At 37.9% G+C, this 22,448-nt stretch overlaps 1 protein-coding gene across 5 annotated transcripts in view; it reads left to right on the top strand.

Moving 5' to 3' along the window:
* The window catches only part of TBCE (tubulin folding cofactor E), a 52,083-nt gene extending 29,809 nt beyond the window's left edge, over positions 1-22,274 (top strand). For 3 of the 5 annotated variants that reach the window (XM_048296361.1, XM_048296360.1, XM_048296363.1), the window contains exons 4-17: positions 7,197-7,385; positions 8,438-8,526; positions 9,213-9,312; positions 11,076-11,178; positions 15,811-15,887; positions 16,135-16,230; positions 16,849-16,913; positions 16,998-17,062; positions 17,535-17,687; positions 18,425-18,578; positions 19,061-19,129; positions 20,169-20,228; positions 21,566-21,657; positions 21,908-22,274. In XM_048296361.1, coding sequence (XP_048152318.1) covers positions 7,197-7,385; positions 8,438-8,526; positions 9,213-9,312; positions 11,076-11,178; positions 15,811-15,887; positions 16,135-16,230; positions 16,849-16,913; positions 16,998-17,062; positions 17,535-17,687; positions 18,425-18,578; positions 19,061-19,129; positions 20,169-20,228; positions 21,566-21,657; positions 21,908-22,000 — 1,405 coding nt within the window. In that variant the 3' untranslated portion in view covers positions 22,001-22,274. Of the gene's footprint in view, positions 1-2,365; positions 2,463-7,196; positions 7,386-8,437; positions 8,527-9,212; positions 9,313-11,075; positions 11,179-15,810; positions 15,888-16,134; positions 16,231-16,848; positions 16,914-16,997; positions 17,063-17,534; positions 17,688-18,419; positions 18,579-19,060; positions 19,130-20,168; positions 20,229-21,565; positions 21,658-21,907 lie in introns of those variants that run through there. The other 2 variants (XM_048296364.1, XM_048296362.1) reach the window with 2 other exon arrangements.
* Positions 22,275-22,448: the final 174 nt, after the last annotated feature.

Here is a 22,448-nt window from a genome sequence, read left to right as displayed (position 1 = left end):
GGAGTCTAAGAGAATACACAGTTCTAGCAGTCCACCATGACACACAGACATAAATTCCTGTGCTCAGGCACATTTGTAGTTCTTGTACTGACTGTGAAGATGTAGGCAAACTTAAGTAAAAATAGTTACCTTATTTTAGCAAAAAAGAACGCTAAAAAACAAAACCCTCCCACAACTTAAAACATCACCTCTTTACTACTACTGATTAGGAGGGAGTAATGTTTCTTTGTAGATGTATATACACATTTTAAAAATATATATATACTTTTCACCTTACACCTTATCATGAGTATCCTTTGCCTACTTTGTTCCCTCCTTGAATTCTGATAAGCAGAAGCTGCTGATCAAGTAGGTTGTACTGTAAACAAATGCAATGAAAGAACGTTTTAGAATTATTTTTAAGGCAATTTGGAAACTAACTGCTTTAAAAAATGCATCCTTCAGAGTGACATTTGAAAATAAGATCATAAGAGCAAAATAAAGCTGATTTTGAGATTCTCATTACCAGAGAATCTTCTTTCTAGTCCTTACTCGGAACAGTAGGTCTGCTTACAGCTCTGTGTGATCTCTATAGTAAGTTTTTTGAAAACATGACCTAAATTTTTATGTTTCATGGCAGTAAGTTTATCTGGGTCATATATTGTGTGGTGATAATTGAACTTCTTAAGAATATGAATACCAAGGAACAAAACAGCCATACTTCAAATTACGCTGACATCATGAGCCATGTTCATCAACCCTGTATCAGCTAGAAATGGCAATGCACAATCTAGTGGTATTTTTGTGGGGTTGTTTTTCCGTGGTAATAGGATCTTGTTTCTTAATAACTGAGGAAGCTACTATTTTTGCTGTCACTAGTATATAATGTAATTAAATTATACTCTACAGTCCTTCAAGAGAAATGAGGAGTAATCAAGCCTTAAAACAGTGTTAAAATTTGTATACACCTTTTGAAACATGAATATGCTTTCCAATAGGTTCTTGTCCCACAGGCCCATTCACACAATTGTATGCAGGTGCTCCCCTGGGAAATGCGGGTTACAAGCACAGCCCTCCTCCCCTGGGAATGCCAGTGCCTTAGCCCCACACAATTCCTGAAGGATGCATGGGTGCTCCAGCTGCTGCATCCTTGCACTGCTTCCTGCAATTTGTTAATGCACCTGCTGGTAGAGAGCACCTCCAAGGCCACACGAGCACGCTGAGATGTGGGGCACGTGTTGCTCCTCATGATGTCGTCCTTGCTGGGCCCAGGCTCACCTCGGCATCTGACCATGAGGCAGCTCTGTGTGGTGTAGGCAGAGATGTGCTGCTGCTGGGGTAACTTTTGACAGCATCAAGCCAGGTTTTGACTGCTGCTCTGGTGTACCTCTTCTTTCTCCCCACAGTTACAGATGTTCTATAACTGTTCTGTTCTGTTCAGGCTTCTTTTATGCTTCCTGTCAAGTGGAGTGTCCCCCCCTGCCCCTATTAATCTGGCAGAAGGGTCATCTTCCTCATTAGCCCTCCTGTTCAGTCAGTTTTGGGTATTCCAGTCACTCAGAGCATTTACATAGGCACTGCTATTTTAGTAGCTGGTTTTATCCCTGCTGTTTTGCTGGGAAAGATGTGTGGATCCTCCAGCAGTAAGCGGGCATACTTCCCTGCTTATATCACAAGATAGGCATAACATTCTGCTGTTATCACAGCAATTACACACATTTAATCACACATTTAGGGTACTTTTAGTTATAGTTCTTTCTCTGCTAGAGAATATTTTGTTCTTCCCAGATCACTTTCCAGAGGAATCCTGATATTTCAATAGATCTTGTAGAAGTATTGACCATATTGAAATTTAATCCCTTTTCACAAGTTTGAGTTTCACAGCAGGCCAGAGAAATGGAAGAAAGTATAGTAAAGCTTGTTTATGTGATGTTTTCCGCCTGCCAGAATTGCAGTTGCTGCCCAGATCTTTGTGGTGTTTTTTTCCCCCTTTGTGTTGTTTTCTTCTGATGGGAACTTGGACTTCCGTGTATTTGTGTAGTCCTGAAATGCTGAATCATCCATGGCACCAGTTTTTTCCTCTTCATTGAGTTTTATAATTCGTGTATAGACAGCAGTTGTGACCAATTGTATGTTACTGTTTCGGAATTTTATTTTCCTGCCCAAAAGAATCATAGAACTGTTTAGCTTGGGAAAGACCTTTAAGATCATTAAGTCCATCAACTTAGCACCACCACCATGTTCACCATTAAACCATGTCCTCAAGTGCTATGACCACATGTTTTTTGAACACTTCCAGGGATGAGGACTCCACCACTTTCCTGGGCAGTCTGTTCCAATGCTTTACAACCTCTTCTGTGAAGAAAATTTTCCTAATATCTTTCTAAACCTCCCCTGGTGCAACTTGAGGCCATTTCGTCTCATCCTGTCACATGTTACCTGGGAGAAGAGACCAACCTCCACCTGGATATAGCTTCTTTCAGGTTGGTGTAGAAAGTGAAAAAATCCTGCCTGAGCCTCCTTTTCTCCAAGCTAAACATCCTCAGCTACCTCAGTCATTCCTCATAGTACTTGTGCTCCAGACCCTTCACCTGTTTCACTGCTCTTCTCTGGACTTGCTCCAGCACATCAGTGTCCTTGCTGTAATGAGGAGCCCAGAACTGAACACAACATTTAAAGTGTGGCCTCATTGTGCTGAGCACAAGGGGGACAATCACTGCCCTAGTTCTGCATGGGTATGTTGTGACCCCAGTGCAGGATGCAGCACTTTGCCTTGTTGAACTTCATTCAATTGGTCTTGGCCCATCAATCCAGCTGGACAGGGATCTGTCCAGATCCCTCTGCAGAACCTTCCTGCCTTCCAGCAGGTCAACACTCCCACCCTGCTCAGTGTCATCTGTGAACTTGCTGAGGGTGCACTGGATGCCCTTGTCCAGGTCATTGATGAAGATGTTAAACAGAACTGGTCCCAACACTGAGCCTTGGGGAACTCCACTGGTTATGAGCCGCCAGCTGGATGTGACTCCATTCACCACCACTCTCTGGGCACAGCCATCCAGCCAGTCTTCTACTCAGCAAAGAGTACACCCATCCACACACATCACAGGAAGCCACTTTTTCAGGAGAGTGCTCTGGGAAACAGAGTTTAAGCTTTACTAAAATCTAGGTAGACAACATCCGCAGCTCTTTCTTCATCCATTAAGCAGGCCCCCTGGTCACAGGAGTAGGTCAGGTTGGTCAAGCAGGAGCTGCCTTTCATAAAATCATGCTGGCTGGGCCTGATCCCTTGGTTGTCAGGGATGCATGATGACATTCAAGATGATCTGCTCCATGAGAGATTTGTTTATATTAGATTAGGCTATTTTTTCTTCAGGGATGACAGATTTACCTCTGGGAATATCTACCTACAGCACAAACTCTTCAAATACAGGAGAAATGTCAATATCATTTTAGTGTCCATGAAAAAAAAGTGATTTCCATTTTGCAAAGGCAGAATGCATTCTTAAGATTCCTGAGAGGGTTTCAGTTAAGAAGTTTTGTCCATCAGAAACTCATGCTCTTTGCTGCCAATAGAACTGTGTTGAAACAAAAGGTTGTCCCTAACCACTGCTCTAACATGTGCTGTGCACCAGCAGTACCTTAAGATAGCATCTAAAACCTCAGATGTCTTTCTTTCCTTGTTTTGTGGAAGCTCAGAGTCAAGTTTCATGTCTGTTTAGCTAAGGTAAACTTTCAAGAACTTGATGTACTTGCTTGTGTTTGCAAAGCTTCTTCTGTTCAGTCAGGAATTTGATACACCATGGCAGGTTAGTGCTAGGTGTCATTTATAAGCATTATTTGGTGCCATGGCCTGTTCTAAAACTTGAAGGATTTTCTTTACTGCAGTGTGTAGATTCTTCTAATGGAAGTTTTGTCTGTTGAACGCTTTCCCCTAGAAGGAAGAGATCTGTTCAGGGCCTCTGTAGAAAAGATGTGCATGGGTTCAAACAGCTCCATTTTATGACACCTTATGAGCCTTGTAGTGCATTTACTCCAGTCATGATGATAATTGCCTGGAGTGATCATTGCAAACAGACGGTACTGGGCAAAGAAGCCCTTTGATCCATGTTTGCTGCCAAGGCTGATAAAGCTGACCTCTCTCTCTGTGGCTCAGAAGCTTCTGCAGTCAGACAGCTCAAGTGTGTAACTGTTGTGATTTGTGTACTCCTGCATTATTCTTCAGTACTTTCAGAGAAGTGTGTGTGTGATATTTCCCTAGCATATGAAGAGCCATCGTGTACCTGTAATGATGAGCACTGCCATGACTTTGTTTTACATCAGCAAAGAATGATGCCAAATTTCCTCCTTAATCAGTGGAAGCTGACGGCTAATCTAAATTTTAATGAATGTCCTTGAAGTGTCCTGGGCATGCCAGCAGATGGGTTGTATGCTTCAGGCTACTGAATCATGAATAGGAAGTGTCCTACAAGATGACTTTTGAGATTGGGGTCAACCTCTCTATTCTAAAAGTCAGTAGGAAATGTCAGTATTAACTAGAGCCAGCCGCTTGCCAGAGCCCCACTTGGACATATTCCACATTTTCTGCTTTTACCACTTTATTTCCACACAGTGTTTTGTTCTGCTGCAAGACAATTTCCATACATGAGAACAAAATCCTTATTCTCAGACTTCTGGGTGTTCAGCTTAAGTCAGGTTGATTAGTAATCCATAGGTTCTTCCATCTCATGATATGCATGCTGGATGACTCTTTGGATTAGGATTTATCTGTTTCATTCCCATTTATGGAGACTGGTGGCTAATAGGTGTGTTTTTGCATTAGTCCAGGTGCCGTACATGATTTGTTTGCTATGTACATACAGCTTGTACAGTTCATATGCCCTAGTAGGAAATTTAATACAGGCAGCATGTTTTAGGGAAAATGAGTTACAGTGACCTCTCTCCTTGAATACACAATAATTTTGCCTGAAAGTAGGTTCCTATTGCACTTTCCTTTCCTGTCCTTTGTGGCAGTTCCTGAAAAAGTAGATCAAATAAATAGACTGGAACTGAAAAAGAAGTTTAGGCTGTGGAATTGATTTAAATATACATTAGATAACTCATATTAGCATGCAGAGTAATGGGAAATGATAGCAACAGGAGAGAGAAAACCTATGATCTTGTGATCAAGACAAAAAGAGAAGGGTCTTGAGAGATAAATACACTAACATTTTCCTGTAGCTTTAAATGACAAGGGGCAAGGTAGTTCCTCTGCTTTTTTTTTTCCTAAGGAAAGAACTGTTTCCTGCACAGAAAATGAGGAAGGAGATGCCAGTAGAAGTGCTGACCTGAGAGGACAGAAATGGGCTTAGGAATGGATATGGTGATGGAGAGGCTCAAAGGTCTTGGCTATGCCAGCTCTAAATGGTATGACAGGAGGGATGCAGATGTGAGGTTCTAGATTAGCTCTGGCTAGAGGGTTGAGGACAGCAGAACTATTGAGTGCAGGGGCATGGTGATGACAAAATGGGGAGAATCGAGGTGATAGGAAATTGGACAGTTGTTAGAATAAACTTACAGCGGGACCTAGTGTGAATTACAGATAGACAGGAGAACAAGGATTTTTTTCCAGAGCCCCAAGTAGAATCCTGTACTATCTGCCAGATGTGAAGCTGTTTGACTTAATTAAATGCAGAAGCGATACATTTGCAGGCAAGAGATGTTCTAGTTCAGGTCATAAAAAGGCAATCTACTGTTTTAAGAAGAGGTATTAAGAAAGAATCACATCATTTTTATGTTTGAGGAAGTTCAATATTTAAATCAATCAAGTGCTTGGAAGCTATGAAGAATTTCAAAGGAATGGGAGAAAAGACTGGATTAAAAATGTATTGAAAATGCTTATCAAACATGAAAAGTACATACCAGGTTGACATTCTTTAAGAGTTTACTGTTCTGCTTCTTTGCAATCATTGCACTCTAAACTTAGTCACTACAAAACTAGACTGAAAATACTTTGAAAGTAAATAGTATCTAGTTTCTACTTAGGTCCTTCTTTAGGATATGAGAGTAGAAACATTAATGAATGAAATTGGCACAGGAAATTTCCAGCACTGATTTTTTAGCAAAAATGCGAATATATGGTGCCCAAGCTATTCCATCTACTTGTAATAGGTCCATAGGATTCAGGGCCTTTGTTACTGGCTTTTTCTATGAGAATTTTGAACTTTGTAGCATTGGTGGTTTATATTATGGTTTGCTAATTAGCTACGTGATGCTTACATGCTGTTTTGAGAAGTTTTATTTACGTAAGTGGTATCTTCCTCTTGGGTTCTTTCCTACCAAAGCCTGTCATCTTCTCAGCTTGATGGCACACAGGTAATCATAGCTTCCAACTTTCTTCCTGCTGTTTTCTGGCTGATGCTCCTATCAGATCCTGATCTGCTTGGTGATACCATTCCTATAACTTTTCTCTGCTAGTTCACCCTGGATACTGTGTTTCCTCACTATGATAGAAAATGTCAAAGCAATTGCATGGCAAGAAACTGTCAAGGAACAAAGTGTTTTCAGTGCTCAAGAAAAAACAAGAAACTTCATAGGACTGTGTTGAACATACATTATTAGTGGGATATTTCTGTTGAATATTCAAAATTGTTAGTAAGTTGGTATCAGGATTTTTGAAAGTTTGAGTTTGTGTAAGCGTTCTGAGTGCTACAATTTGTATGTTGTGCCAATTGTGTGAATTGAAGGACAAGGTTGCTTTCTCTTAGAATTACAAGTGAATTATGCAAGATAAATACAATGTAGCAATCACTATTCTGAGTATTCCTTAGGCTTTGGTAAGACTCCAGGCACATTTATTGTATGATTTAGGTTACTTTGTGTCTATCCGTAGGTAGAACCTTCTTTTTCTGGAGAACCTGAGTTCGTAATGAGCTTGGAAGTAACAGAGCAGTTATTTTTAATAATGGCACTGACACTGTAATTTTGATGTGTAAGTACATTTTGGAGAGCTAGTGCTCCAGTTGTCATGGTATCTCACAATGTGAACTTGTATCAAGTACTATCAAAGATACTTTGAAAGTCTTACTTGGCTTGCTGGGAGCAGCGATGTTTACAATTAGCCTGTAGAATTGCCTTTTCACTGCTTTGGTTCTCAGTATTTTTTTTTTAAGGTAGTAATTAATTAGTCATTGTTATGATAATGTTTCATATGTCAGCTTTTCCTGGCTGCTCTGTTCTAGGCATCCTAAAGGAGGATCATTCATCCGGCCAAACAAGGCAAATTTTGGAGTAGATTTTCTTACTGCAGTAAAGGATCGGTATGGATTGAATGATAAGCAAGATGTTCAATATGGGACAGAGAATACAGTAGTATTTGGAACAAAGACTGTGGAATTTGTTGGCATGGATTCTGTTGCAGAACAGCAAAGGCAAGTGTAATATATGAAAATCTAAGATACATTATTAGTGATTGATTAGTCAGGTAGTATTTCAACTGTAAGGATTTGACTGCTGTGCATATAAAATTGTTACGTGTCTAAAAGCAAGCCAGACTGCACTATGGTGGAAGAGACAGGAAATCTTCTGATTGTGGCTTTGTAATTCACATGTTTTACAAATAGGAACTGGGATTATGTCATGTTTGAGTGCTCACAATCCTCATTCTGGTTTCATAAAGTAGCAGGTGATGATATCCAGTGAGAAATGAGAGACAAATTATCATGGTATTGGCAGTCATCATACACATGCATGGTCTTTTTTAAATAGGGGTATTTTTATGTTTTCTTAATAGCGTACAGGTTTTTTTAATCTTTTTTTACTCATATCACTAATGACTTTGTAACCAAGAGCGGAAAAGCACAAAGCCACTGTACTGCTAGTGAAGAAGTTTTTCAATCAGTTCATGTCATGTTCATGTACCTGGAAGGGTAAGAAAGGAACTAACTTAATGATGTGTAATAAATTGCAGTTCTAATGGCCTCCGGCAGTAGGGATGTATTAGTTCAGTAGGTGGCAGTCTCCTTCTGAGCTGATATTCCACAACTATTCTCCTTATCTCCCAGAACATACTAAGCACTCAAAAATACTTTTGATAAATGATACAAAGAATGCCCAAATAACTCTGAACCTCTTGCAAAAAGTGTTGCAAGAAACCTTTTTAACTTGGAACCTCTAATTAAATTCCAATAAAGCTATATTTAATCTGTTTTATCACTCTTTATTTCAGTTGGATGAGGGTTTTTTTGGGGGGTGTAGGAACTGTAGTTCAACCAGACTTTGTACTAGTGATGTAAAGGCAAAAAATAGAGATGTGTCTGTTTTCGAGTGCGAATAACACTGCAGTGTAGTAATCTGCACATTGCTAATTCCAAAGGAGAGATATACATGAAAAGGATGTTATGTAGTTGTAACAACCAGGCATTTATGTAACATTCTTATTTCTGTTTGAAGATTACTTAACAAAATGTTCTTTCTTGTGTAGACAACTGAACAAACTGGTGGATATCTCGGTGCGTGAGTGTGCAGTGAGCCATGCTGGTCGGGAAGAGGAAATCAGCAGAACGTGTGCCAGTATCCTTTTTTGCCATATTACATGATACCACAAATAAAGTACATACTTTAGCATTCCAAGTGTTCACTTCAATGAATGATACTTGTATCCTTTTATTAAAAAAAAAAAAAAAATTAAAAGTGAAGTTTATATTTAGAAGTTTAATGCAATGTTAAGAAGTTAAAAAGCCAGGCGCCCACAGTTTTTGAGAGGAAATACAAATTGTGGATAAAAATAGAAGTATAGTCATAGGTTGCTACTGTGACTGCAGTTTCAGAAGACTCCAGCAGTGGGTTTTTTAAAAATTCTCTAGAATAGACAACCCTGTAGAAATAGAACTGATACATTCTGTAGACACCAGAGGTTTCCAATATGTAACAAATAATGTGTTTAGTACACTGCATGTAGTGGCAGTGTTACAAGACTACAAAACAGTTATTATTCGTTAATTTATAAGGACTTACAAGGACTGAGTTCCTGTCAGTATAGAAATTAATCCATTTGAGGATTTGTATAGTTAAGCCCTTTTATAAAACTATAAGCCATTTCCATATCACAAATCAAAATAAAATTTGCTGTAACTGAGCAGTAACATCCCTTAGTATAATCTATTTCTTTTTGATTCAAAATCAAACCCTAATTCTAATTCTGAAAAAAAGAAATTCAATTTTGAGATAAGTTTCTTCTTCTTAACAAGAAATTTCAGACATGAGGCATATAAACCTATCAAAAAATCTGATATCATCTTGGGAGACAGTAGTAGCTATTGCTTCTCGAGTTCAAAATCTGGAAACACTTAATGTCAGGTATAAATATTCATATTGGGTTTCTCTTCCTTTGGGGTAGGGGCAAAACCCAAGAGGATCAGGGTTTGGCTTTCTAAATGTAACTGGATACAAGAAGACTCATTCTAATGGGAGTTAAGTTTTTAAACACTTCTTTTGGTTTTTTAAATCTTGTTCTTCATAAATTCCTGTGTGGGCTATATTTTTCTGACATCTGTATTCAGGAAAAGACTAGAACCCTAGGAGTTCAGCTTCTGTGTAAAACTAAGTTCTGGAGAACATTTTCTTCCAAGTTTTAAAACTCTGTGTTTTACTTTTGTTGATACATTCTGGCTGCTCAGGCAGGTCTGTACTTAGGAGCCCCCTTTTGTTTAACCAACCGTGTCTTGACACTAAACTTAATTATCCATAATGTTTTAACCAAACCATAATTATCCCAAAACCTAGTCTATTTCTGTCCTAAAATGATGCTGGTGAGAAACTGATAAGATCATGGTGATAGATCTTGGGAAAATCTCTTGTACAATGATGACATTGGAAAAAGAAGGAGGATGTTGTTAAATAAAGCAGCAATTCTATCGAAACAAGAAAATTCACAAAATAGTTTCAAAATAAAGAACATTTCTAGGAGACACCTATCCACTGTAACTGGCACATGCCACAGTAATTTTCTGTGTGAAATATCACAATGGATTAGATAGCAGCCTAAATCACCAGGGTTTTTATTTATTCTTATCGTTAATGTGACAAAAATACATTTTTAAAACAGTTGAAGGTGTTCCATTTTCTTCAATATTTAGCACTGAACAGCTGTTTGCAACCTGGGTGCTATTTGTAAATCTATCTTTGCCTAGAGCATATAATGATTTATTGTTATCAGCGTGCATGAGAATACAGAGGATTTATTTTAATTCACCCAGAATAATTTTTTCAGTTTTTCATTGTTAAGAAGTGTACTCTAGACTGAAGGGGTTTCAGAAGTTATTAGTGAAAAAAATGGAAAACAAAATGAGATTGATTCTGGAACCTGATGCTTCTAACTACAAACTGACATAGTCTGAATCAGTTTTTTGTTGGTTTGACCTTCTGTTTGCTTTAAAAAATAAAGAAGGTAAATCTGTTACTGATTTTCTTTTTGTGCATGGAATGTTGGAAGAAGAATAAAAGTGGTTAACCATCCACCAGCTCTCTATGTGGAAATTTTACCCATAATTATGTAACTATAAACTACATTGACAGATTTTTATGAGAATATGCAGGTAGATTATGCCTTAGGAAAGAAATAAAAACTTCTCTTTTGGGGTGAATAATGAAAACTGATTTGAAGACTGCAGATTTGAGAATCTTTATCATTTCTTCTTTGTAGTGATACTTAACTACTGAGAGTGGATTTTACATACCTTTGTTTTACTGAGGTCTGGATAGTCATATAGGCTCTTCATTTTCAGTCAGCACTAAAGAGTTTAAGCCCAAGCTCTGGCTTTGTTTCATTTAATATTAATGAAAATCATTCTTTTAATGTTCAAAATTTAGTGAAAGAGAAAGAAGCCACAGATTAATAAATACGCATTCTCAAATAAATATACATTCCTGAAGCAGGAAAGTAAATTAGGAAAGAGTATGTTTGAATATATTTTTTATTATATTTTAAAATATGTGACATCTTGGCAGTGATTTTAATTTTGGGGGAGTGTAATTTTTTTTTTCTTTAATATGTAATTCCAAACTAATGACTTAAATAAATGTGATTATTCATCATGCGAATAATTATTCTTTTTACACAGTGAAAACAAAATGAGATTTCCATCTACATCAACTTTTATATCCAGTGGATTTTCAAACTTGAAGATTCTGGCACTTAATCAAACTGGAATAACATGGACAGAGGTAATAACCTTTCCTGATTTTCAAAAAAATTTAATATCATGAGGTTTCTGAGGCAAGGAAAGCACAATAAACATTTGTGCACTATATTGTTCTTCTGAAATCAAATCATCCTTTGAAAAGGAGCTGTGGGGTAACTATTAGTAGCATATTAACTAATGTACGTCCTACATAATAAAGGAAGTAATATTGGCATGGGAGTCTAATAAGAAACATTTTACTTCATCTACATCTGTAAATTGCTAAATCAAAATAAAGCAGCTGGAGTATAATATAGCTTTGTGTCCTCAAATTTGTCTAAGTGAACACTTTTTGGTTCCTTGTAGCTGTTGAAGGTTTACCTGTACTTTTATGCATGCAATAGAACAAATGCAAATGGAAAGAAAATACTTCCTTACGATGAGAAATTCTTGTTTTGGCATCACTTTGCATCAGCAGGAGACTGGATTAGTATCTTTGACCATATTGATGGTTCTTGAACTACATGATGCCTGGTTACTGGCAGCACAGAGCAGAGGAAAAGCAAAGTTCTGACTTGTTTCAGGCACTGAAACATGCACACATTTAAATGACTCTCCCCTGCTATGACGTCTTATTAGCAATGCAGTCCTGTTGGCAACTATATTTAGCAGTGGGCCTTGTTTCAGAGATGGGGCTTAGGAAGTGCATCTCAGCAGTGTCACGTTACTTATAATGGCTTCTAAATTCCAGACTATTATTTGGATTTCTAAGGGTCAGATTTTATAGTACTGCATTGTAAAATCGCATGACTTTTCAGATTTTGGCTGCCAGCTGCCATCCAGTAAAAGAGCACTTAACAAAACTGGGGCTTGGGTAGAAAGAATCTTCTTTATCTCTTGTCTTACAGGAGGGGTAGAGGAAGGTCACTGCTGTGTTTTTGTTTAGTGTCCATTCACTGTGCTCTTAAAACTGCCTGTGGGATTTATGGCAGGACAGTTGATAATCCTTCCATAGTAGCAGCAATATGAATGGTGAAGGGAATGGAAGAATTCAGTGGCTACAAACACTTTAAATGTCATCTAGTGCTCATCAGAGTAAATCTGTGCATTGTGGTGTTTAAAATGTTGGCACCTGCCAGCACCTGTCCTCCATCCCTCCACGGGGTGACAGAAAGGCTGGTTGGAGCCATGGCTGCAGGCAGATTAGAGTTCTCCAGGGGTAACTAAATTGCAGTGAGAAAGCCCCAGCTTAGTCAGAGCAATTTAAAATGATGCAGCTTTTGCATTTGTTTTTGAAACTCTCCTTTAGCTGATGATTCATCATTGGCCATAAAGACCTCTTTGGTCCCAAAATCTGTTTTATAAATTTGTTCCAATTCATTCCCTGTAAGTTGGGAGACATAAGCCTGTGCTGGAAAGTGGTGTTCCGAGGCAGCCAAACAAAAGGGGAAAAATAAAGGGAGGTACCTGACGTTAGTACTCTGGGAACAAACCACTTGAAAATGTCACTGCTTAAGCTCTGAGGGGAGTTACTTGAAAAGTCAACTTTTAAATAGAAAATAATAATGAATATAATCCAAGCAAGTGAGAAATACACTGATTGTCAATGGGAATATAAGCAAAATTCTTAGGAATGTTTTAATTAAAATTAAAACAATCTAATGGTGAACAGCATTTCAAAATTACTTGCTGTTATTTGTAAGAATATATGGCATTGGGATAGTTATACTTGGATTTTTAAAAATTTGTTCCTCTTTTTTGAAGTATTTTTCACAGGAGAGGGACATGCTTAACTGTTATGCGATAATACAAAGCTCCACATTCACATGCCTTGAGCATCAGTTTTCAAAAAGAATTCTTTCATTGGTATATTATTTGTACATATCTAAATACTTCTGAGAATATTAGTATATAGGTAAAAGAGCTTATTACTCTATAATTGTTGATTGATTGTTCAAAACCTAACATATAACTTTCAAGGGGGAAAAATGTCCTGTAAAATAACTTAAAGTCAGCAGCCATTGGCTTAGAAATTTAATTAATGCATTTGAGTGTAATTAATTCATATTTATGGCTCCAAACCCTTTTTTCTTATTCAGCATTTAAATCATAATGTTATATTTGTCGTTCTGTTTTCAAACTAAGATTTTATATTTATAATATAATCTACTATTATACAGGGTAAAAGAAAAATCTGGGTTAGAACAGAAGTTCAGGATCATGCTTCTGACACTAGCAAGTAGCAGCAGGTAGTTGGGAAAAATTCTAGGCAAAGGGTAAGCACATGGTAAGAGCTTCTTAGAAAGTAATCTGGAATTGTGTGGCTTTGTGAGTTCATGAGTATATACCTCTATTTAATTAATATTTCTGGATTTTTTGTTTCGTGATTTATCTAACTGTATTAAGAACCCATTTGAAAATTTTGCTATACATATTGTTTAACATCAATTTAACGTTTTTTGGGTTCTGATATTGCTGCCTGATAATTTCATTTTGTAAGTCCCAATGTTTTATATGAAAGTAACTGAGAACTGCTATCCTCTGTTTCATGGCTTTAATTCTTGTTTAGCTTCTTTGTGTCTTTCCCAAGTATATTCTTTGCTTCCTGGGATAAACAGACTAAAAATATAGGAACATAATGGACTTACATGGTGACAATTGTTTCTTGTTCTCATCTTTATTTCTTTGCAATAGCTCTTGCATTTCCATTCTTCTGTTTTTGAGTATCAGTGGCTACTCCTCTGGCTATTTGTTACCTCCCCATCAGCTATCCACAATGAGGCCCCAGTCTTTCCTGAGAGCTGATTCAGTGTCAGATCTGTGAACTTTTGTTTCTGTGGAAGCTGTTTTAAGCAGTAGCCGAAAATTTAGCAATTTGAGTTTCTTAGAATTTGTGCTGTGACCTATCATTTGGCAATTTTTTTGTCATTTGGTCAGCCTATTGAAAAGTCTTCAGATACTTCAGTTTTGTGCAGTTTTTCTATTCCATCCATCCATCCATCCATCCATCCATCCATCCATCCATCCATCCATCCCAATGCAGGGCTATTGTGGGGGAATCTCTGTTACTGAACATGCACCTCATTTCTCTTGACTCTGCAGGTTTCTTGTCATGCTTCTTCATCACCAGTGGATAATTAATTTTGGTCTGTCTTGTTGACATGGGGAAATACTATCAGATTAAAGAGATGAAATATTGGTGTCTCCTGCTCTGGGTTTGGAACAGGAAAAGTTGTTGTATCTGAGTTTGTAAGTCTTTGTGTGTTACAGATATGGCAGCAGGTTGATGTTTCATATTTTTGGGTGTGAAGCAGTTGAGCTCCAATTCATAGGCTGCCTCTTGAGGAGATCTCAGTGTTTACCCTTGGCATGGTGTCTGTTATGAGTCAGTTGTGTAGAGTGCAGCTGGATGGATTCGTGCAGCTGTAACGGGGAGAATGGTGCCGAGGTGAGGGGATGTTTATAGGAGAAGGGGTCAGCTATGCACAAAAGCAATTGAATTGGACTGTCCAGATCTCTGAACTCCACTTCTGGTGGCCTTTGTAACCTCCTGTAAAAACAAGCTTTAGGTGACTGTGCTGTGTATCTGTCTGTCTGTGTTCTTGCATCTCAAAAACTTTGAATCCCCTGGTCAGTTACAATCACATTTTGGAAAGAGTTGGGGGCTCAAAAATAATTTATTATCTACTAATTCCCTTAAAACAGGAATGTAGATGGATAAAAGAGCCCCTGTAAGTTTCCCAACCAGAGAAGGAGTAGCACGATGAGCTCACACTTGACTCTGGAGAACACACACCAGAAAAAAGACTCAGTGAAAAGAATAATTTGCCACTCACAGGCACAAATTTGTAGAAAAGGCAATCAGTTCCAGTGCTTATGAAACTCCATGTGCTAGAACTGCACAATTTTTGACCCTTTCACAATTGCATACAGAACTATTTTATGCCAGTATTTTATATCGTTTTGTAATAAGTGTTTATTTTTTAAAGTTTTGTTACCTCCTGTAAATACTGGCAAAGAAAAAAACCTGTGTAAAGTAAAATAATATATTTAATGCAATTTCAGGGCATAAGATCTAAAACAAAAGTATCTTTGTTCAATTTGTAGCCCCTTTTGAATTAATTTATTTTCTTCAGAGAACTTGAAAACTTCAGGATATGTTGAATTAATGCAATTCTTGGCCTTTAGTGGATTTATGGGCTGGCACAGTCCTATGACAGAGAAGGCTTCAAGCTCTGATAAATTAAGATATTAAAACATAATCTGTCAGACCTGATGAGATGTGTGTGTTAGCTGGTTCTGGAACTTCTGCACATATATAGAGTTTGTACAGCCATATCCTCACCTCATCATAGGGAAAACCTGGTCCCTCCAACTCACTGAATAAATTAACTCAGTTTCCAGGTCACACAGTCTCAGCTGCGAGGGTGGCCTCAAGCCTGGGACAGTAAGTCCTGTGACTGCAGAACCCCTTTGATGTCATCTGGGCTGGTAGATCCAGGCACAGGAGAGCCATCTGGAAGAAAGGGAAGACTAGGAAATCTTTAATAATTGTTCCTCTGGTTTTGGGAGCTACAGCTTGTTCTGAACACGTTCAGAGCAAATTTGCATGAAGTATAATTTCTGAAATATTTTTTCCCATCTTTTGTTATATTAAATAAAGTTTTGCTCTTAGGTTCTTCTTTGTGCTCAAGGATGGCCAGTACTTGAAGAGTTGTACCTTTCTTCTAATAATATTACAGTTTTGGAAAGGTGAGTGACGTAAGTCAGTCAGTTGTTAGCCACTGATGTACCATGAAATTGCTTAGTGCATAAAGAGACAGTCCTGTGACATTTACATCACCACAACAGTAATTGATGCAAACTTCATGTGATGTACTTCAGAACATTTATAAATGTGCACAATTGTGTGCATGCAATTATATACTTAGGAAAATAGTGTTTTCATTGGCCAATAACTTTAAATATTCTGTGTTTGGTTTTTTTCCCAATGTATCAGGCCTGATACTGTCCTGCAGACCCTGAAGTTGTTAGACCTTTCAGACAACCAGTTACTGGATGGAAATCAGCTGCATCTAATAGCACAGCTCCCCAGGTAGCTGTAAACAAATTTGCTGGAAATCCTTTGTCCTTGATATTCGTCTCCATAGTCCTTGTTGGCTGAAATATGATAGTATTGATGTTGCATGAAAGATTAATGAGATCTTGAAGCAGAGGCATTTTGCCCTCTTGAGGAGAGTAACTGCATTATTTAGTTGAGCTATTTTAATATAATCTTACTTCAGTTGTACAATAACACATTCTTAAGCTGTGTGTTACTAGATTTTCATTATACACTTATGAAATGAATGTGATTTACCACATTTTGCTAATTTGCAGAATTATCATCTTCCACTGTGCACTAAAATAGCTGCCATGATTTTCAATAACCACAAGCTATTTTAAAAAAATCATTTGGAAAATCACACATTTTAAATCCAGGAGTCATTCTGAAAGCTTGAAATTGTTGCACCTACTCACTGAAAATTTTATTCCCTGAGCACTGCTGAAGTCTGGGTACTGTCTGTGAGGCTGCTTTTCATTTGTCAGTGATGCTGCACCACATCAAAAGTTGCAGATCTTTATTAAGAAAAGAAAAAAAAATTAGGTTGTATTTCTTTGTAAAAAACTTCCTGTGCTACATACAGTGATCATTGTATCTATTAAATTTCAGATTAGAACAGCTAATACTTAGAAACACTGGGATATCTTCTATACACTTTCCTGATGCTGGATTTGGTATGTAAAAGAAGTAATTTATTTATAGTTTTAAAATTCTGTTTATTTGAAGTTTTCACTGTTTGCTTGTTACTCTTTTCCTAGGATGCAAGACTAAAATGTTTCCTTCGCTAAAACGCCTTGCAATAAATGACAATAAAATATCACAGGTAGGTTAGATTGTGATGGTTTCACATTTTGTAAATAAATGTCTCTTTGTTTAAGAGTAACTTAAGTTTGCTTTTTTAAACTTTCTTTGATAGTATGTGTAAGATCTGAGATAACTATTGAACACTTTGATTAACACAGAGACATAATTTAAAAATGTAAAAACATTTCTTAATGTGTCAGTTAAACACATTTATGTTATGGCAGCTAGTCATATTCCCTGCTGCTTCATAATCCCTCTCACAGAATTCTAATGGTCTAAAATTCTGACTAATTCCTTGTTTTGGTTTGGGTTTTAATTAAATGTAATGGAGTTCTTAGCTAAATGAACAGGATCCAAGTACTTGGTTCTGATGATCAAAAGAATTTTTCCAGTCATGTTTGTTGTACAGGAAAAGTCAGTGTTACCAGGTATTGTTCTGAAATGAAGTTATGTTTTATATTTCCTCAAAAGACTCTTCCCTTCCATTTCAGTGGTCATCTATCAATGAGCTTGATAAACTGCCAAGTTTGCGGGCACTGCAGTGTAACAATAACCCCTTCACGGACACAGAGAAGAACCCAGAGACCCTGATACAGCTCATTATTGCCAAGATAAGTCAGTTGGAGGTTTTGAACAACTGTGAGGTATGTGGTATTTCAACAAATTGCATGAGTCTGGCAAGCATTAAATCACTGCCTGAGGAATTGTTTTCAGTTTCTTTTAAGATTACTGATTATTTGGGTGCAGGAAAAGTAAAGTGCCAACTAGTCCATCCCTTTGTCAGTGGGGCAGTCAGTAGGGCTACAAGACTGAGCCGACTTTGTGAGCATTGCTAACTCAGTGGGGACTTGGACAAGATGGGTCAATGGTGGTTTTTTCTCAGTGCCTGAGGTGTGTTTAAGTTGCAGGACTGTTAACAAAAACCATACTCTTAAAAAAAAGAAAACATAGAAAAAGCAGCATGGTCTGATCAGTTTCAGTGACAGCAATACCAGCATTTGCCTTCTGCAATAGGAAAATATCATTACCCAAACCAAATCAAACTTTCAGCAAATGTTTATCATAAAGAAGAGCAGAAGCAGCATCTGATCCATTGCTACAAAAATCATCCTTGCATCATCATATACAGCAAAATCTTCGCTTAGGCATTCATTTATGGCTCAGCAAGTACACAGATATAGGGGCTGTAAGACTCTTAATGGCTCTAAAATGTACTGAATATATGGATCAGTCAGCATTTGGAGACATGGTTTTTAAGATTCTTGGTAGCATTAAAACATACTGAACACCAAATAAGACCAAGGAGCCAGTGTCATTGATTAGATTTTGTTCTCTGGGAAGTTACATAATTATATTCTGTGCCGTTCCTGTGTCAGTACAGATCCTTCCTGCTGAAAGAAGAGGAGCAGAGCTTGATTATCGCAAAATATTTGGAAAGGACTGGTTAGAAGCTGGTGGGCATTGGAACCCAGAGAAAAACAAACCAAGTGAAGAATTTCTTGCTGCCCATCCCAGATACCCAGCACTTTGTCTTAGTAAGTACAAGCACATTACCATAGCATTTCCTCACTTCTGGCATTGTGGCAGCACAGGTTTGTTCTGTTTTCAATTTCTCTTCCCTTTGGTCATTTTTCCATGTGCTGCTACAGCCTTAGGAAAGCCCATCCATTGGTAGACCTGTGTGCCAGTGGGCTTTTGCTCCTGTGGGGTAGCTGCACAGTACTGCACCCTTTGGGGCACTGCTGCCTCAGGAACTCAGGCTCCCTGCCTCGGAGATCCCAGCACCTGTGAGCATCTGCCCTACCAGTACTGCTGGGCAGGCAGTAGCTCCCTCAGCAGTGGGAATGTTAAGCAGCACCCCCATGTCCTGAATGCTGTAGCAGCTGAACAAGGCTCGTGTCTGCAGCACTGCGTGGTGCAGGACCTACCATGTCTGTGCCAAGGGAACTCCTGCCTGGTCCTACACCACAGTGCTCTTAGGTCTTGAGTTTTAGTCTTTGAACTTCTCTTCCAACAGAATATGGAGCACCTGAAGAAGGAGAACTGAAGGGACAGCAGCCTTTGACTCTGAAAAATCAGCTCCTGAGTAAGAGGACAGAAATGGTCAAAATTGTTTCTTCTGCATTTAGAATATTTTATGAGTTTAGTGTCTCCTGGGTGTATATGGAGAACAAAACATTCAAAAGTTCCAGCTTGTAATTCTTTTCTGAACTGTATCAGTGAGTTTGACTGGAACCCTGATTCTGTGTACTCTCTCTCATTTCCCCCCTCAACCCAAACCAAATGATTTTCTCAATTGAGATTTAATGGAGAAAAAAGGTAATTGATACTCCATTCTGACAGTGTGAATGGCTTTTTTACAGAAGACATCTCAGGTTTTAATCTCAACAGCTGCACTGTCTTCTGATACTATCTTTTTTATAACTTCTTTAGGACAGACAAGAAAAATATGGGTAGCTTTGATATTTGGGGCCTTCTACATATTTAATCCAGGTTACATCCTGGACTTGCAAATTCATGTTTCCCAGGTGATAGAAGAACTGAAATTTTTTACTCCATGGGCGAAATAGTATGTTAAAGCATTACATTCTAATGCATTTAGGTGGAAGACTAAACAGAACAAGGAATCTTGTTGGCTAGACATAATACAGACCTTATTTTAAAGATAAGTCTTCCAATCTCTGTAAAATAATTAGGCTAATAATGTCCTCAAAAAGTCTTTATATGGTGCTTTTGAGAGGACCAAGAGCCTGTTTTAAACTGAATAAGCAATATCCATTCTTCTGCAGGTTGTTTTTTAAAAATGAAACAGAAATTAAGCATTTTGAGGTAATACTCCTTTTGATCAAAAAATACTATCTTTAAGCATTAGGGAGTAACTTCTACCGTAAGTTACCAGAGATTAATAAAAACTTGGTTATTTTAATTTTTTAAAAATTAATTAATTTTTCTGGTAATGACTAAATGCTATCTTAACTGCTCAGATGTGGGCTACATCCTAATTTTTGAGAGATCAGGCTGAGCTAAGGGAAACAACTTGTAATAAAAGCAGACTAGAAACACTGTGCCTCTGCCAGAACAGGGCTTATTGTTCTTTCACTAATGCCTCACCCTTCTTCCTTAAGCTTTGACAATTAAGTGTCCTGAGAAACCCGAACAGAAGCCAGTGGAGAAAAAGCTACCAGGTAAGAAGTCTTGGCTTATGTTCAAGCAGTTGTTTCATAGCTCCTTTTCAAATAACTATATTAAAGAATGGCAGCTGCCTCTGGCTTTGCCAGCTCCTGAAAGCTTTTCCTCTGTCATATAAAGAAATGACAAAGGCAGAAATTGTTTGAAAAAGTCATTATTTTTCTGGCCTTCATACTTACTTTCAGTCCAGCTTGAGACTGAAAGCTGATGCTTGTCTTATGACCTCTGCTGCTGGTTTCATGATTAATGGGGCTGAGGCAATTAAAGGCCAATTAATGGGGATGAAATCTAGTGGATGTGTTAACCAAGTAACCAGAATGTGAAGTCTTAAGAGGCAACTGCATAGTGTGTAAATCTAGATATTGAGGTCTAGTATCTAATACATGAAGTTAGAAATCTAGTTCTGACCTCTATCGAATTTGTCTTTTGCAGTTTTAGTGCCTGTAGTGAGACTAGAATGAACAAGACCATTCTAACTTAAGCTGATGTTTTGGAAAGATGTGTCAGAATCAAGTCTGAGAGAAAAGACATACTCAAGCTTTATTCTAAAATAAAAATCACATTTATTATCACAAGTTGCATAAAATCAGATAGATACAGCTTTTACAAAAATGTCTGATAGAAAAATATTTGTCTACGTACAATGTGTGGTGTTACAGGAATAACTCACTATTGCTGTGCCTTTAGATAAAGCTTCAAAAGAAGTGAAAGTTCAACCAAAATACTGAGTTTATCTATTGCAAACACAGGTATCGCCTCTGGAACAAACTACATCTACTCATTCAAGCTCCATTACAAAAAATACCCCTTCCTGTAACTGACTTAATAATATAAACAGCTCTGCTGACAATGTGTTTGGGACTAATAACTCAATACCATTCCTAAGAATGTCACTAGTTCCACAGTGCCATTTGCTTACTTGTGCCGGGAAAGCCAATTCCTGGTAATGAAAACTGCAAGGAACAGTTGCCAGATGCAAGCAGTCAGAACCTGGCTGGTGTGTGTCCCAAAGGTCACTTAGTTTAGCATGTAGAAATACAAACTCCAAAAAGGTGAATTATGAAGCCGTAGCACTTTAATTTGGTATATGGGATCAAAGCGCTTAAACCGTAGTAGCACATCCTGCCCTATCCACCACAGATTAAACCATTTTCCATTTGATGGTAGCAGATATGGTTTCAGGTACCAAAGACATTATTGCAGTGTTAGAACTGAAGCAGCAATACAGCATTTCACTGTTGCTGTAATCAAGTAAAGTGAAACACTGGTGCTTTGCTACAGGTCAGTGGCAGCAGCATTTTTCTAGTAACTTTTCTCTCTCTTCCCTCTACAGAGTCTATGACTATTCAGAAGGTCAAAGGACTCCTGTATCGCCTACTTAAAATTCCTGGTTCAGAACTGAAACTGTCCTATGAAAGTTCTAAAGTGAGTTAAAAATGGGTAGTCAACAACAAAATATTTCATGCTGCTAAAGGTCAACAGCATGTTCCAAAATACTGTCTAAAGAAATTCATTTCACTTGAAGAAGGCTGTCTTCATGCTGTAATGCAGGACCTAATTTCATTCCTGTAATATGACAGATTCTCCCTGACTGCAACTGCCTGATATTTGGTTTACATGAAGGGATTTCAGTTTAAGTCTAATTAGATTTTTTTTTTTTTCTTTCTTATTCTAGTTGGAAGGAAAAGAAGTTGAACTAGACAATGACTTAAAGCCTTTGCAGTTTTACTCAATAGAAAGTGGAGACTGTGTGTTAGTACGGTGGTAAGAAGGGACTCTCTTGCTGGACTGAAGGAAAAGCTGACACAGGAACTGCAGAAGAGAGACAGACACACGGACAGCCTGTGCCTGAACACACATACAGGTGAATATGAGTTTCACACGTGGCACCAGAGGGCTGTACATTTGTACTTTCAGCTCCTGAACTTGATCGTCAGCCTCCATGAAAACATCTGCTCGTTTGTCTTACTGGAGAGATACCAAATAGTGCTTAAATGCTTCAATTAAATAAAGCTCAAGGTAACCCTTTTGCCAAGATTTTACACAGCATTTGTTTTACTGAACCGAGTACAGGGTTGTGATCTCTTTGCTTACCAGACAAGATTAGTGCTGCGCTGAGAGGCCACTTGCTCTTTGCTTTCACCTACATCCACTGACTTTCAAGTGAACAAAACCCAGCAGGAATTTTACAAGTATCTACACAGCCTTAGATGATG

The sequence above is a fragment of the Corvus hawaiiensis genome, chromosome 3 (assembly GCF_020740725.1).
Source record: "Corvus hawaiiensis isolate bCorHaw1 chromosome 3, bCorHaw1.pri.cur, whole genome shotgun sequence".
Classification (NCBI taxonomy): domain Eukaryota; kingdom Metazoa; phylum Chordata; class Aves; order Passeriformes; family Corvidae; genus Corvus; species Corvus hawaiiensis.
Note: the sequence above shows the minus strand (reverse complement) of the source record. Positions and strands in the feature narration are given on the sequence as shown.